This window comes from Polyergus mexicanus, unplaced genomic scaffold (assembly GCF_030449975.1).
Source record: "Polyergus mexicanus isolate NDT 795.1 unplaced genomic scaffold, iyPolMexi1.0 SCAF_18, whole genome shotgun sequence".
In the NCBI taxonomy this organism is placed as follows: Eukaryota; Metazoa; Arthropoda; class Insecta; order Hymenoptera; family Formicidae; genus Polyergus; species Polyergus mexicanus.
Window position 1 is genome coordinate 3,392,445 of NW_027223338.1, and position 13,027 is coordinate 3,405,471.

Here is a 13,027-nt window from a genome sequence, read left to right on the forward strand (position 1 = left end):
TGCAAGATGATTCGTCAATGTGTTAAAATTAATCATGCAAATTTAAACGAAATTATGTATGCTTCAATTAATATTTCCAAATTTAATCAAATCATATTTACATTGTTCTTTGTACTTTCTTGTACAATATGTATTTAAATGTAAAAATCAAAACAAATTAGATGTATGGATTTGGAGTTTCTCCAAATCTATACATCTAGTTCGTTTTGATTTTTTTCATTTCTGGATTTGGAGAAAGCAAGAAGGAAAGACAGAAATATAAAAAGCTTTATCAAAGGAACAAATAAACCAATAAATTAATTTTGCCGCGGAAAAAAAATCGAGCAAATATCCTTTGTATATATTTGTACAAAAGAAGAATTGTATCACATAAAAAATATATGTATATTTTATTAATATATTTATTACAAACAAAAAACATTTCTAGTATTAATTACACCTGTTATTCCATCCATTAATCGACAAGAAATTAAAACCTTTATGCAATATCAAAAAATTTTGTAGTATTCTAAATATTATGCAAATTTAAGCATCATTTCGCGATAATTAAAATTCGTACTGATATCGATACAATTCGAAGAACCAGCTACACAGAGCACCTTATATGGTGTTTCTTGATGTACTATACTATATACAGTAAGACTTGATGTTGGTACTTTGGCCAGGATCTCACCCTGATAAGTCATGTGATAAACATAAGCGGCTGCACCACTGGCAATCACGCGTTCCTCATAGATCTCCGCCACATGTATCCCTTGATCAGCCAAATCAAAAATTGTCGCTGCCTCCATCGTTCGCATATGCCACAACGATAAACTAGGCCCACCGCCACATAGCTAGAATTAAATGAATAATTAGTATAAGAATTACAATTTTAAATTGATGTATATGCAAAGCATTGCAAAGAATATAAAGAATATTGACTACAATTGTTTATCTCTTCTTAATTACATTTAATTACTTATTTTAAATAATGCTTCTCCTTTTTTTAATTTCTTTTTTATTTATATTCTGTAATTATATAGTTATTGATCTTTATCTAATAAAAATTTGCCTTCAATTATAGTTACATTTTGATTCTCTATCAATTATATATCTATATTTTATAATTTTACTTATATTTTACAATTTCTCAATTAAGAGTATTAAATATTTTCACAATTAGAAATCAAACTAAATTTTTGTTTCGCACAAATATTCAATTTAAAAGATTTTACATATATGTATGTAAATATTTTTTCTTATTTTTTATCATTACATACCAACCAATCTTCCGTAAAATCAACAGCACCGATCCATTTTCCAAATCGCGGTCGAGCAACTTTATCTACTAAATGGGGCGTTAATATGCTAGTATTCTCCTTCTTACGCAAATCCCATAATCTCACAGAACCATCCTCACTGCAGGATGCAAGCTGATTATCCCTGAAATTGATAAAATTCTTCTAAATTATTTAAAAACACAGTATATTATATATTTTTCTGCGACTTATTAGGTATAGATAAATGATAATTACATTATAGCAAGGCAATGTATATAATCAGTGTGGCCTTGCATGCTTCTCAAAATTCTTCCGTCATCCAAGTTTATAACATATATATTATTATCGCCACAACCAGCGTACAGTAAATGATTTGCTTTTGAATATGCCATGTAATTTATGTCTGGTTTATCATAACTATCCCTGAAAAAAAAAGCAGGCCAATAGTTAAAATAAATTACATTGATTTTACATATAAATATTATATATAAGCTACATTTATAAATAAATGTATATATATATATATATATTTTATATCTGTGTGTGTATGTGTGATTTAATATTTATAATTCTAATTATCTAATTTTTATTAATAATTTGTATTTGATGAACTTATTGTTTACAATAAAAAAACAAATATATATATATACTACCGTTCAAAAGTATTCGCCTACCATCGGATTCGTGGATAATTTTTATATAAAAGTCTTAGCTGGCATTTTACCTATATTTTCTTTATGTACACATATATCGTCGTTATATAAGGCAGTGTTTTGAAATAATATTTTGATTATCACTGATATATAAATATAAAACATTATAAAACAACTCATTCCTTCGAATTCGCCTAGAGACAACATTCACCAGAACTTCTATTGTTTAATCGGTCTATGCCGTGTCATAAGCATTCATAATATTCTTCAGTTATCTGTTAACATTTCACTGTTCATTTTCGCTTTATAACGCTATAATCAAAAATAAAGGCGGACAAATAGATGAAGGAAAAATTTAGTTTTAAGCATTACTGTGCACATACTGTTTTGGTAATTATATACATAAACATAAATAAATACTTTTCACATGATTACTACATTGTTTTAAATGTTTCTAACTTTTATAGAACGATTGTTTTAAATAGACAAATACTTTTGAGCAGTACTGTGTGTAAGTGTATATGTGTGTGTACATGTATGTACACATTAATAATTAATTATACAATAAGTTTACAATAATTTTATAATAATAGTAGTTGACAGTAAAAATTTATTATGTATTATTAACTATGATATATTATATATTTATGTTTCTATTAATAATAGAACAATGCACATTTTTGGTATCATTTGTAATTATGATTTAGAAATATAATTTATTTAACATCGATAACTATAATATATATTTCACTTTAATTTGTTTCTTTCACTTTTGCTTACTTATTAGCAGGAATTTGTACGTTCCAAGAAGCTTTACTCTTAGAACTTTTATTCGAGGTAATTGTCTTCCAATCCCATCCTGATATTTCACCATGTGTTCCCGTTACAAGGAAATTTTCGATGGAGAGCATACACGCAATTTCCTGTTCTGGATGCGCAGCAAAACGATAATTAGGTCCTGGTAATTCATTCTCCTCTATCTTGTTGGTACCTAAGGTCTTTGATAAACTAAAAATTTATATTATAAATGTTTATTAATCAAATATTAAATTGTTTATTTAATTTTATAAAAATAAAATATATGTATATATATAAATAATTATTGTATTATTTTTATATTAATAATATATTCTGTTATATATGTCAAAAAAGAATTACTCAAATATTGACACGTCTCCATAAATATTGCCAGCCAGAAGATAATTTCCATTAGGAGAAAACGTTTGTGATAATACAGTATTATAAAGTAATTTCCTGTCTAAAGTTTCTATCATCTTCACAATATATCAATTCTTTTTTTTCTCTGATATGGCTGGGAGACTTTCCGAAAAGAATTCTTCTTCTTCTTCTTCTTCTTCTTCTTCTTCTTCTTCTTCTTGTTCTATAGAGAGAAGATATAATAGAGGACGGAAGCCATAGGGTCTGTTCTTTGCAGCTGAACTAGCTGCACTGGTTCAGAGTTTATCTTTTTCTGTCCCCATTGGAAGAAGAAGGATGGGCTCTGAACTGGTGCAGCCCGTTCAGCTGTAAAGAACAGACCTAGGTAATCGTGTAAGTGGAAACATCAGACGATTAAGGCCCGTCTACAATATGAGTAAGAGTAGAAGTAAGAGAGTAGGAGTAGGAATAAGATTTTTGGCATAAGCTGCTTACGCGGGCTCCGTCCACAATACGATAGAGTAAACGTAACGAAACCTAACCTAACCAAGCAGTACTTCTCGAGTGACCATTTTCCTCCTGCGCTGTGATTGGCCGAGCGTAGCGTAAAGAGCTGTAGTAGAAGTAGGAAATAAAAATAATTTATTTCCTTTACGCCCTTACTCCAGCTCACTTAAACCGGAAGTAGCCCTCTTACACCTACTCTTACTTCTTACGCCAGGCTTACTCCACGTATTGTAGACGACGCTTTAGAAAGAGATAGAATCAAGTGACCTGGCTGTCCTTGTCTGTTAGCGCATGCGCAGAGTAGAGCATACAGAGTCCGGGAGTACATTAGCATAGTAAAAAATATTATAAAGTTATATTTTAAAGAAAATTAATAGATTTTTAAAAATCTAATAAATGTTTTGTTATGACAGAAAATCAGTTAAAATTGATTAAAAAACGTATTTTGCAATATATAAGTAGACAAAAATTAAATCATAAATAAATGTAATAATTATAATTTTAAGTGTTAATAAACGTAAATTTTAATTTACATTCATAAATTATTTTAAAAATAAATTAGTTTCTTAATGATCAAATTATCAATTTCGATATATTTTAATCTTTAAAGAAATCACAAAAATTTTGTTTATATTATTGTACAAGTAAAATATATAATTAAATTCAATAAACGATTTGCATATGATTCAAATAATAAAGTAATACAAAAAATATATTGTTCACAAAAATCTTTATTATATATTTCTAGAGAGATTTTAATTATTTCCAAGGTTTTCTGTCAAACTCTCTCCTCTGTCCTCTCCAATTCTCCAAGTCCGCTCTGCTAATACTAAATATCAAAAACTGCGCATGCGCGAATAGACAATGACAGCCAGGTCATTTGATTCTATCTCTTTTTAATCGTCTGATGTTTCCACTTACACGATTATCTATAGCTCCCGTCCTCTATTATATCTTCTCTCTGGTATAGGCACAGAGAAGCCTGATTGTGAGAGCGGCCATCCCAGTGTTTTTCGTACGATAGCTTTCGGTCCCGTACAGCAGCGCCTCTACGTCCATTTTACAGACGCTTGAAACTACATGGCCACATCCATTTTCGGTGGCATGATAAAACAACCAATTGGTTCATGTCCATGCTACGTCCACTTTTCGATACTATCGGTCTCAATTCATGTCCATGCTACATCCACTTTTCGATATTGTCAATACTAGTAGTACCAGAGAGAAGCCTGAAAGAGATAATGCCGGCAATTTTTGTGGGACGCTTTTTTAAGGCCGTAGAGCAGCGCCGTGCATCCATTTTTAGGAATTGGAAACTGTTAGATTGAGCAATGTATAATCTCTCTCTATATATTCTATATTCCATGTTCTAAATGTTGAGTTTACTTTCTTATATGTTTTTTTGTTCATGTTCTTTTTCTATGTGAACACACAAGTTAGTTGAGAGAGAACCTTTTTGTTTTTTTTCAAGCATACGTTCATTAAAGTTACAGTTCTAAATTAATCTGTTATTTACTCTCGTCCATTCCTCATCCTCGCTGCTCTAACGTTATCAGAAACACTACCCACATCCACTTTTCGAAACTGTCGATCATTTGGTTCATATCCGTGCTATATCCACTTTTCGATCTTTTCGATAGTGGTAATACACTGATCGCTTGACAAAGAGGGATGTTGGCACTGTCTTTGTCTCTCTTTCATCGCGTATGTGTGTAGTATCCATGAAGGCACAACACCGATACGTTGAGCACACGGATGCGATCGTTGAGAGATAAATCTAGATAAGGAGCAACTATCGCGTGTTGTCCTTATTGTTCTTCTAACGTATCGCTTTAGGGTCGACATACAACCTGAAAATGCTTTCTGACCTCTCGTGACAGAAAGCAGTAATGCAACAAGACTAACGGCGCCTATTTTTTGAGAATTTTATACTTGCCCAGACAGCACAAAACATCCTCAGGATCATCCTGAATATGTCCAGGACGGTTCAGGACATTTGTAGGATGTTTTAAGATATTATTATAAATATATTTATAAAAGTTTAATATGCATACATAATTATTTTTAGTTGTGTCGGCTATTTTATATAATTTAGAAATCTTAAGTATTATAATAAGTATTAATATCCTATAAATGTCCACTGGATAACTCCTGGATGTCTGTAGGATATATCTGCCTTGTCTATTATATTGGATGTCTTTTGGATTTCCAGAGGACATATACATATGCAATTAATTGTTAACATTAATTTCGTTTAATATTAATAATTGAATTTGATGCGCACATTTTCATATATCCAAAATTATTATTTATTTAATATTTCATGAGAAATGTTACTGTTCGCAACATTCCAAAAACTTTACAAACAATAGTATTCAACCGCTAGTTCGTTCGTTTACCGCTACGCGACACGCGAACTCGTATTTGAGATTTGGTCATGAGAATTATATAAAGCTTGCAAAAAGCAACTGACAGGAAATTAAAAATGTAATTATTTTCTATCAGTTGAGTTTCTGATGCAATCCCAACATAGGGAATTCAGATATTGGATTGTTTAAAAAATATTACACAACTCAAACCCGGGAGCCAAATCTAAAATATTCATGTACAGCACGAAAGCCTCAAATATTGAAGAATGGTGAACTATTTTTAATATTAGATTTTTAATATTGGCAGTAAATAACAAAACATAATTTTAATTTATATTTAAATTTTAAAATTTGCTCCTTGAAACATACGAAAAATATCCCTAACATATCCTATAAAAATCCTTAAGATGTTCCATAGGATCTCCCTGGATTCTCCAGAGGTTAATATACGGCTATCATTTACTCTTCCTCGGGACATCCAGAGGAGATCTGAGGATTACAATGGGATATCCTGAGGATATCCTACATATATGTCCTGGATGCCCTTTGGACATCCTAAGGACATCCTTGTGCTGTCTGGGTGTATATAAACATATATACATATATATGTTTAAATTATAGTTAAAATTATACGTACAATAAAATATTGTATGTTGATCAATAATAATAGTAGAATAATGGGTAACAGAGTGAACACAAGATGTTAGACAAGGGTGCCTGTTAGACTTGGTAACTTGTTGCTTTGTTACTATAATATCGATGATATTTCGTGCATCATATCGGGATAGAGAAATAGCACAATTGTCAATCCTTGTTTGACATTATTCTGTTAATGCAATTTACAAAAAAAAAAAACAAATACAAAAATTATCTATTTATTAATTATAATATAATAGTGAATAATAAATAGCATTAAAAATATATTGATATTAATATATTGTATATTTTTGTATAATAATATAAAACCAGATATAATAAAATAAATTATTTTATAGGAATATAAAACATGATTAGTAATAGAAAAAGTAAACAGTAACTTAATTTAACATAAACAATAACTTATTCTGAAATAAAATTGTATATAAGATTTTAATATAAATTGTAACATAGGTTTATAATTAAATTCTTTATATGAATATATAAAATGTAATATATATCATATATTATATTTTTATATATTTTTATATATTATATTTTTATTTTTAATTTACATACGTATATATACGTAGATTTCGAAAAAAATAATACTAATATCCGATTTTGCTAATAAAACACCAACAATTTTTTTATAATACAGATATAAAAATAAAAGTAAAATATGAAATTTTTATATATAAAATAAACTTTTTTATTTGCAAAATCAGATATCAGTTTCACTAAAAGAATATTTAAAAATGTTTATTTTTAAAAAACGTTTTCTCTCTTTGCTATAAATCAAGTTTACAAAAAATTTTATTTAAGAACTTTTTGATTTAACTTATACATTTTTTAATTTTTTCTTGTTATCCATCGATCTTTTTCAAGGATGTCCGTAATAAAAACATAACTTCCTTAAAATGAATAAGGCTGGAATATAATGTTGGTTTTTTAAACTTTCTCAATCTTTTTATATCATTCACTCTTCATTTTAAGGACATATGTCTTCGTAACGAAAACTTGACTTCCTCAAAATAAAAGATTGATATATAAGATTCATTTTATATTAAATTGTTAAATATATATGTTATCCTGCAATAAATAGAAAAATGATGATTAAATATCGTTTGAACATGTCTCGATTGGACACAATCTATTGCGATTTATATGTGAAAAATCCTAAATACCGGTCACTATCTTCCAATCATGCAACACGTTTTATAAGTAATAAAAGTTTATATATATGTTTATATGTATATTTTTGTTGGCATTAATATACATAACACAAAGATCGTAATCACAGTTGAAACAATTGCATAAATCTGAAAGTAGCAGATTTTATCACAAAGAAAAGTATACAGAATGTCCCAAAACACCCTTGACAACGCTCGTGAGCAAGTAGAGCACAGTAAACTGAACAGAAAAGTCCTGTAACATTTTTGTCTATAACGCTTAAAGGAGTTATTATGGAATAAAGTCTGACCAATCAGCGCCGATTTTTAGCCGTGCGCCTAGTGATGTGCCTGAGCGCTCCGTCGCTACGGCGGCGCACACTACCAGGGCAGCTCACCGACGTGCGTCCGACTAAAAGTCGGCGCTGATTGGCCAGACTTTACTCAATAATAACTCCTTTATTAAGCGTTATAGAAAAAAATGATACAGGATTTTTGTGTTCAGTTTACTGTGCTCTACCTGCTCATGAGCGTTGTCAAAGGTGCTTTGGGACATCCTGTATAATATAGAAATTTTTGCTATATATGTATTAATTTTTTACTTTAAAAATTTTTTTCTGGAGATGCACGATTGACAGATAGTGACCGGTATTTAAGATTTTTCACGTATAAATCATATTGGGTCCAATCGAGACATGTTCAAACGATACTCAATCATTATTTCTTTATTTATTGCAGGATAATAAATGTATTTAACAGTTTAATCTAAAATAAATCTAAATATCAATCTTTATTTTAAGGAAGTCATGTTTTCGTTACGAAGAGATAGCCTTAAAATAAAGAGTGGACGATATACAAAGATTAGGAAAGATTAAAAATCAACATTATGTTTCAGCCTATATTTTGAGGAAATCATGTTTTCATTACGAAGGCATATCCTTAATATAAAAAGTGGATGATATAATAAGATTGAGAAAGTTTAAAAAATCAACATTATATTCCAGCCTTATTCATTTTAAGGAAGTTATATTTTCATTACGAAGACATGTCCTTGAAAAAGATCGATGGATAACATGAAAAAATTAAAAAATGTATAAGTTAAATAAAAAAGTTCTTAAGAGGATGCCGGAGCGACGGCCGAACTCCGACGGGTTAGCGCCCTCATCTAAGCGTAACTAAAATTATCGATAATACCGACCGAAATTATCGATAATATCAATAATTTTAGTTCCGCTGTTACCAATATTAATATTTCTGCATGTTTTATGCATATTTGAAAGAGAATTGTGTTCAATATGTTGAAATCGGATAACATCGTGTATTTCTACTGCTCTATTGCCTCGCACGCATATCTATAAGCGTATCTAAGCGTATAGATAACAGTATAACATAGACCCAGTAAGCAATTTGATAACAAATTGTTGTCAAATTGACATCAAATTCGCTCAAAACTTGGTAACAAATCCAGTGCCATCTGTGTCCGCATTAAGCTTGTATTTTGGTGACAAAGCTTGTTGACATAACCTGACAGCAAATTGATGGCAAAAACCGAGCAAAGCTTGACATGATTTGACGTCAAATTGATGGCAAAAATCGAACAAGATCTGCGCAAGACAATCTGATAGCAGATTGTCAGCAAAAACCGAACAAATTCTGCAGCTTTTAGCCATTCATATAAAAGTATATATTTAAATAGATTTAAAGCCTTAACCCTAAGTAACAAAATGATGATAAGTTTTGGTCATAAAATAACCATTAGAAAATTAGACATTATATAAAATCATATATTAATATGTTAAAACATATAGGTAAATTCAAATAACTTAATTTATAAAATTAAAGATCTTTTTGGACAGAAATTGTTTGAATAAGTGAAAATCGAACAATTATCTGTCCGATTTGCAAAAAATCAATTCAATATCTGAATTTCCTGTATAAGAATTGTGTCAAAAATTGAACTGATAGAAATATATATATTATAATATTATTAGCATTTTGTAGGCTTTATATACACTCATGACAAGAATTTGAATACGGGTATAGATAATGAATAACGCGCCGCATAGCGATAAGCGACTGAATTATTTTATAATACTTTGTAATAAGCTGCAGATTTTGTTCGGTTTTTGCTGCCAATTTGCCATCAGATTGCGCACTCTAGATTCTGCTCAGTTTTTGCCGACAATCTGATATCAGTCATGTCAGCAAGCTTTGCTCGATTTCAATTTGCTGTGTAGTTATGTTAGCAAGCTTGGCTTGATTCTTGCCGGCAATCTGCCAGCTTAATCGGTAATAACAACTCTTGTACCAAATTTGTAGCCTTTTTGCTGACAATAATTTGTAGCAAGCACTTGGCAATATCTGTTAGAACAGACCTGGCTGACTGGGGACACGTGTCTGCCTTTATTGCATATTTGAACACAATTGCACACATTACTTATATGGACTTGTGTGTGTGTGTGTGTGTGTGTGTGTGTGCGCCTTTCCATATATCTTTCCAAGAGGAATAATATTTGGCCATGTGTGTGTGTGTGCATGTATTGTTATATATATATGTGTGCCTTTTATGTGTATATATGTATATATATATATATATATATACACACACACACACACACACACACACATTCATACATACATATATACATACATACATACATACATACATATATACATATATACATACAATGGCACAATACATATAATATATAATAACGGTTATATTGCTAATCTTACATAACTATTAAATCGCATCCGATTCAAAATATTGTAAAGCAACCAGCACACGTAAATCGCATCTGGAATACTTTCTACAATAACCAGCACACGTAAATTGCCTTTGGAATACTTTTTACAATAACCAGCACACGTAAATCGCCTCTGAAATATTTTTTACAATAACCAGCACACGTAAATCGCCTCTGGGATATTTTTTACAATAACCAGAACACGTAAATCGCCTCTGGAATACTTTCTACAATAACCAGCACACGTAAATTGCCTCTGGAATACTTTTTACAATAACCAGCACACGTAAATCGCCTCTGGAATATTTTTTACAATAACCAGCACACGTAAATCGCCTCTGGGATATTTTTTACAATAACCAGCACACGTAAATCGCCTCTGGGATATTTTTTACAATAACCAGCACACGTAAATCGCCTCTGGGATATATTTTTAACCAGAACGCTCATGCAAACCGAATCTGGTATAAATTTTTTTGAAAGCAGCCAGTTCACGAATAAACCGCCTCTGGCACTAACTACTATAAAAAATGTATATATAATTAATTTTTAATTATATATAAAACTAAACAAAGGACTATTCTTATTTTTCTGAGAGAGAAATTATTTTACAATTATTTATGTGTGCATATGTGTGTGCGTGTGTGTGTGTGTATTTATGTATACATTGTGTACATAAATAATTTTATAGCAATTATTGGCAATATTATTTTTATAAGAATTTCTCTATAGATGTACAGAGTGATCCGAAAATGTATTTTTGCGAGAAACTTGAATTATTAAAAAAAAAGAAACTAAATAAAATCATATATATGATTTATTATTGAAAAGTTGAATTTTACAAATGATTATTTTAAAACTGCTTTTCTTCATTCTCACAAGTATAATTTTGAAGCGCTTGAAAATGTGGTCAATAATTGTATGTGAGATTGTAGCTACAATGCTTTTTATTTCCTCAATTATGCGCTTCTGAAGAAACTCGAAACCTCTGGAAATTTATGTGGAAATTTTATAGAAGCTCATAACAAAAGAAGTAAAGACCATTATAGCTGAGGTCTGTCATAGAATTATTGACTATGTTTAGAAGTTTTTGAAGATTTTCTCAAATTCTTCTTGAGAGTTAAATATTTTGAAAATCGCTCTTTGTAATCGCATTTTTCAATAACACTTTACATTTGACTTGAAAATAATTTTTCACCAAACCATCTTCTTGGATCATCTCACCCATCGCGTGTAGCAAACAGCTGATCGCAGCGAGCACCCCACGTAATCACCAGCATCGGACGGTGAGTTGGGCCGCCCCTGCCTCGCGTATGCGGCCCATAATTCCCTAACTATTTTGGCTTATAATTTGAAAACTAAGCCTCAGAAAAAATGTTGGCAAAGGAAAAATCGTCTTAGAATTGATTCGACATTGGACACTAGGTTGTTTTGAATCACCCTATATATACGGAATTACTGTATACAATTTTATTTCCTCAATTATGCGCTTCTGAAGAAACTCGAAACCTCTGGAAATTTATGTGGAAATTTTATAGAAGCTTATAACAAGAGAAGTAAAGACTATTATAGCTGAGGTCCGTCATAGAGCACAGATGTCTGTGTCGCATACATATTTTGTCGCATACACAATAATATAATATTGCTCATATTGTCTCTTTTGATTTTGTCATGATGTGCATATATATATATATATATATATATATATATATATATATATTCTAGAAGGAATTGTTTTAATGTATACTATATACTAATATGTCGCTAGATATAATTGAATTCTTTTTCCGTGCAGTTTACACAAAAATATAAAATAATGTAATATTATATAAAAATGTAATATTTCAAATTTCTTTTTTTATTTTTTGATTATATCTTTAAAGCAATTCTTAAATAGAAAACAACATAAAGACATTTGTATATAAAAAAATTGTAACATAAAATTAATCTTTAAATAGAATTTAGAATTACTACAATACATGAACATACACATTATATGTATATGATGCACATAGTATTTAGTACTCATATAGTATTTTTGTTATAAAGAAATGGACAGACATGGGCAAAAAAAAGAAAGAGAGAGAGAGAGGGAGAGAGAGAGAGAGCGAGAGAGAGAGAGAGAGAGAGAGAGAGAGAGAGAGAGAATAGGAATGAGTAAGCGAGGGAATAGCTGTACAACGATATATCGATTAATAATTCACATCAGTCGCTAAACATTAGTGAGCATAAAGTATTGCTACGGAGAAAGATCCAACTATTTCCTTTTTTTTCTTACTTTTGGCACTTGTATAGACACTTGCTCACTTACACTCATATCCTCTTTCTCTTTACCCATTCTTCTCTGTCCATCTCTTTCTGATCCCAGCATACTATATGTGTGTTATATATTATCTATATGCGATCTATTCGTGAACTGGTTGTGTATATTTCATACCAAATGCGGTTTGCATGTGCGCTCTAAATATTGCCGAAATATTTGATCCCAGAAGCGATCTTTTCGTGAACTGGTTGTAAATATTT

At 30.3% G+C, this 13,027-nt stretch overlaps 1 protein-coding gene and 1 long non-coding RNA gene across 5 annotated transcripts in view; one reads left to right on the top strand and one right to left on the bottom strand.

The window, feature by feature from the left end:
* Window positions 1-429: 429 nt before the first annotated feature.
* Thoc6 (THO complex 6) lies at window positions 430-3,818 on the bottom strand. Of its 4 annotated transcripts, none has more exons than XM_070310432.1 (6): window positions 3,616-3,818; window positions 3,074-3,287; window positions 2,696-2,923; window positions 1,518-1,685; window positions 1,263-1,425; window positions 430-836 (listed from the first exon to the last, which is right to left on the bottom strand). In XM_070310432.1, exons 2-6 carry the CDS (start codon window positions 3,187-3,189, stop codon window positions 516-518), a joined length of 996 nt encoding a protein of 331 aa, XP_070166533.1. In that variant the 5' UTR covers window positions 3,190-3,287; window positions 3,616-3,818; the 3' UTR covers window positions 430-515. The 4 variants fall into 4 exon arrangements, with proteins under 4 accessions (XP_070166533.1, XP_070166531.1, XP_070166532.1 ...); XM_070310430.1 differs by having other exon boundaries at window positions 3,074-3,296; XM_070310431.1 differs by having other exon boundaries at window positions 3,569-3,818.
* The window catches only part of LOC138941086 (uncharacterized), a 17,912-nt gene continuing 8,317 nt past the window's right edge, over window positions 3,433-13,027 (top strand). Inside the window, exon 1 of the long non-coding RNA XR_011448110.1 lies at window positions 3,433-3,466. This is a non-coding gene — a long non-coding RNA (uncharacterized lncRNA). The remainder of the gene's footprint in view (window positions 3,467-13,027) is intronic.

Coding starts and splice junctions, on each gene's coding strand:
- Thoc6 (XM_070310432.1), bottom strand. CDS start 3,189: ATGATAGAAACTTTAGACAGGAAATTACTTTATAATACTGTATTATCA. Junction 1,686..2,695: donor GTACAAATTCCTGCTAATAA/GTAAGCAAAAGT, acceptor TTTTTTTTTCAG/GGATAGTTATGATAAACCAG. Junction 837..1,262: donor ATTTTACGGAAGATTGGTTG/GTATGTAATGAT, acceptor ATTTAATTCTAG/CTATGTGGCGGTGGGCCTAG.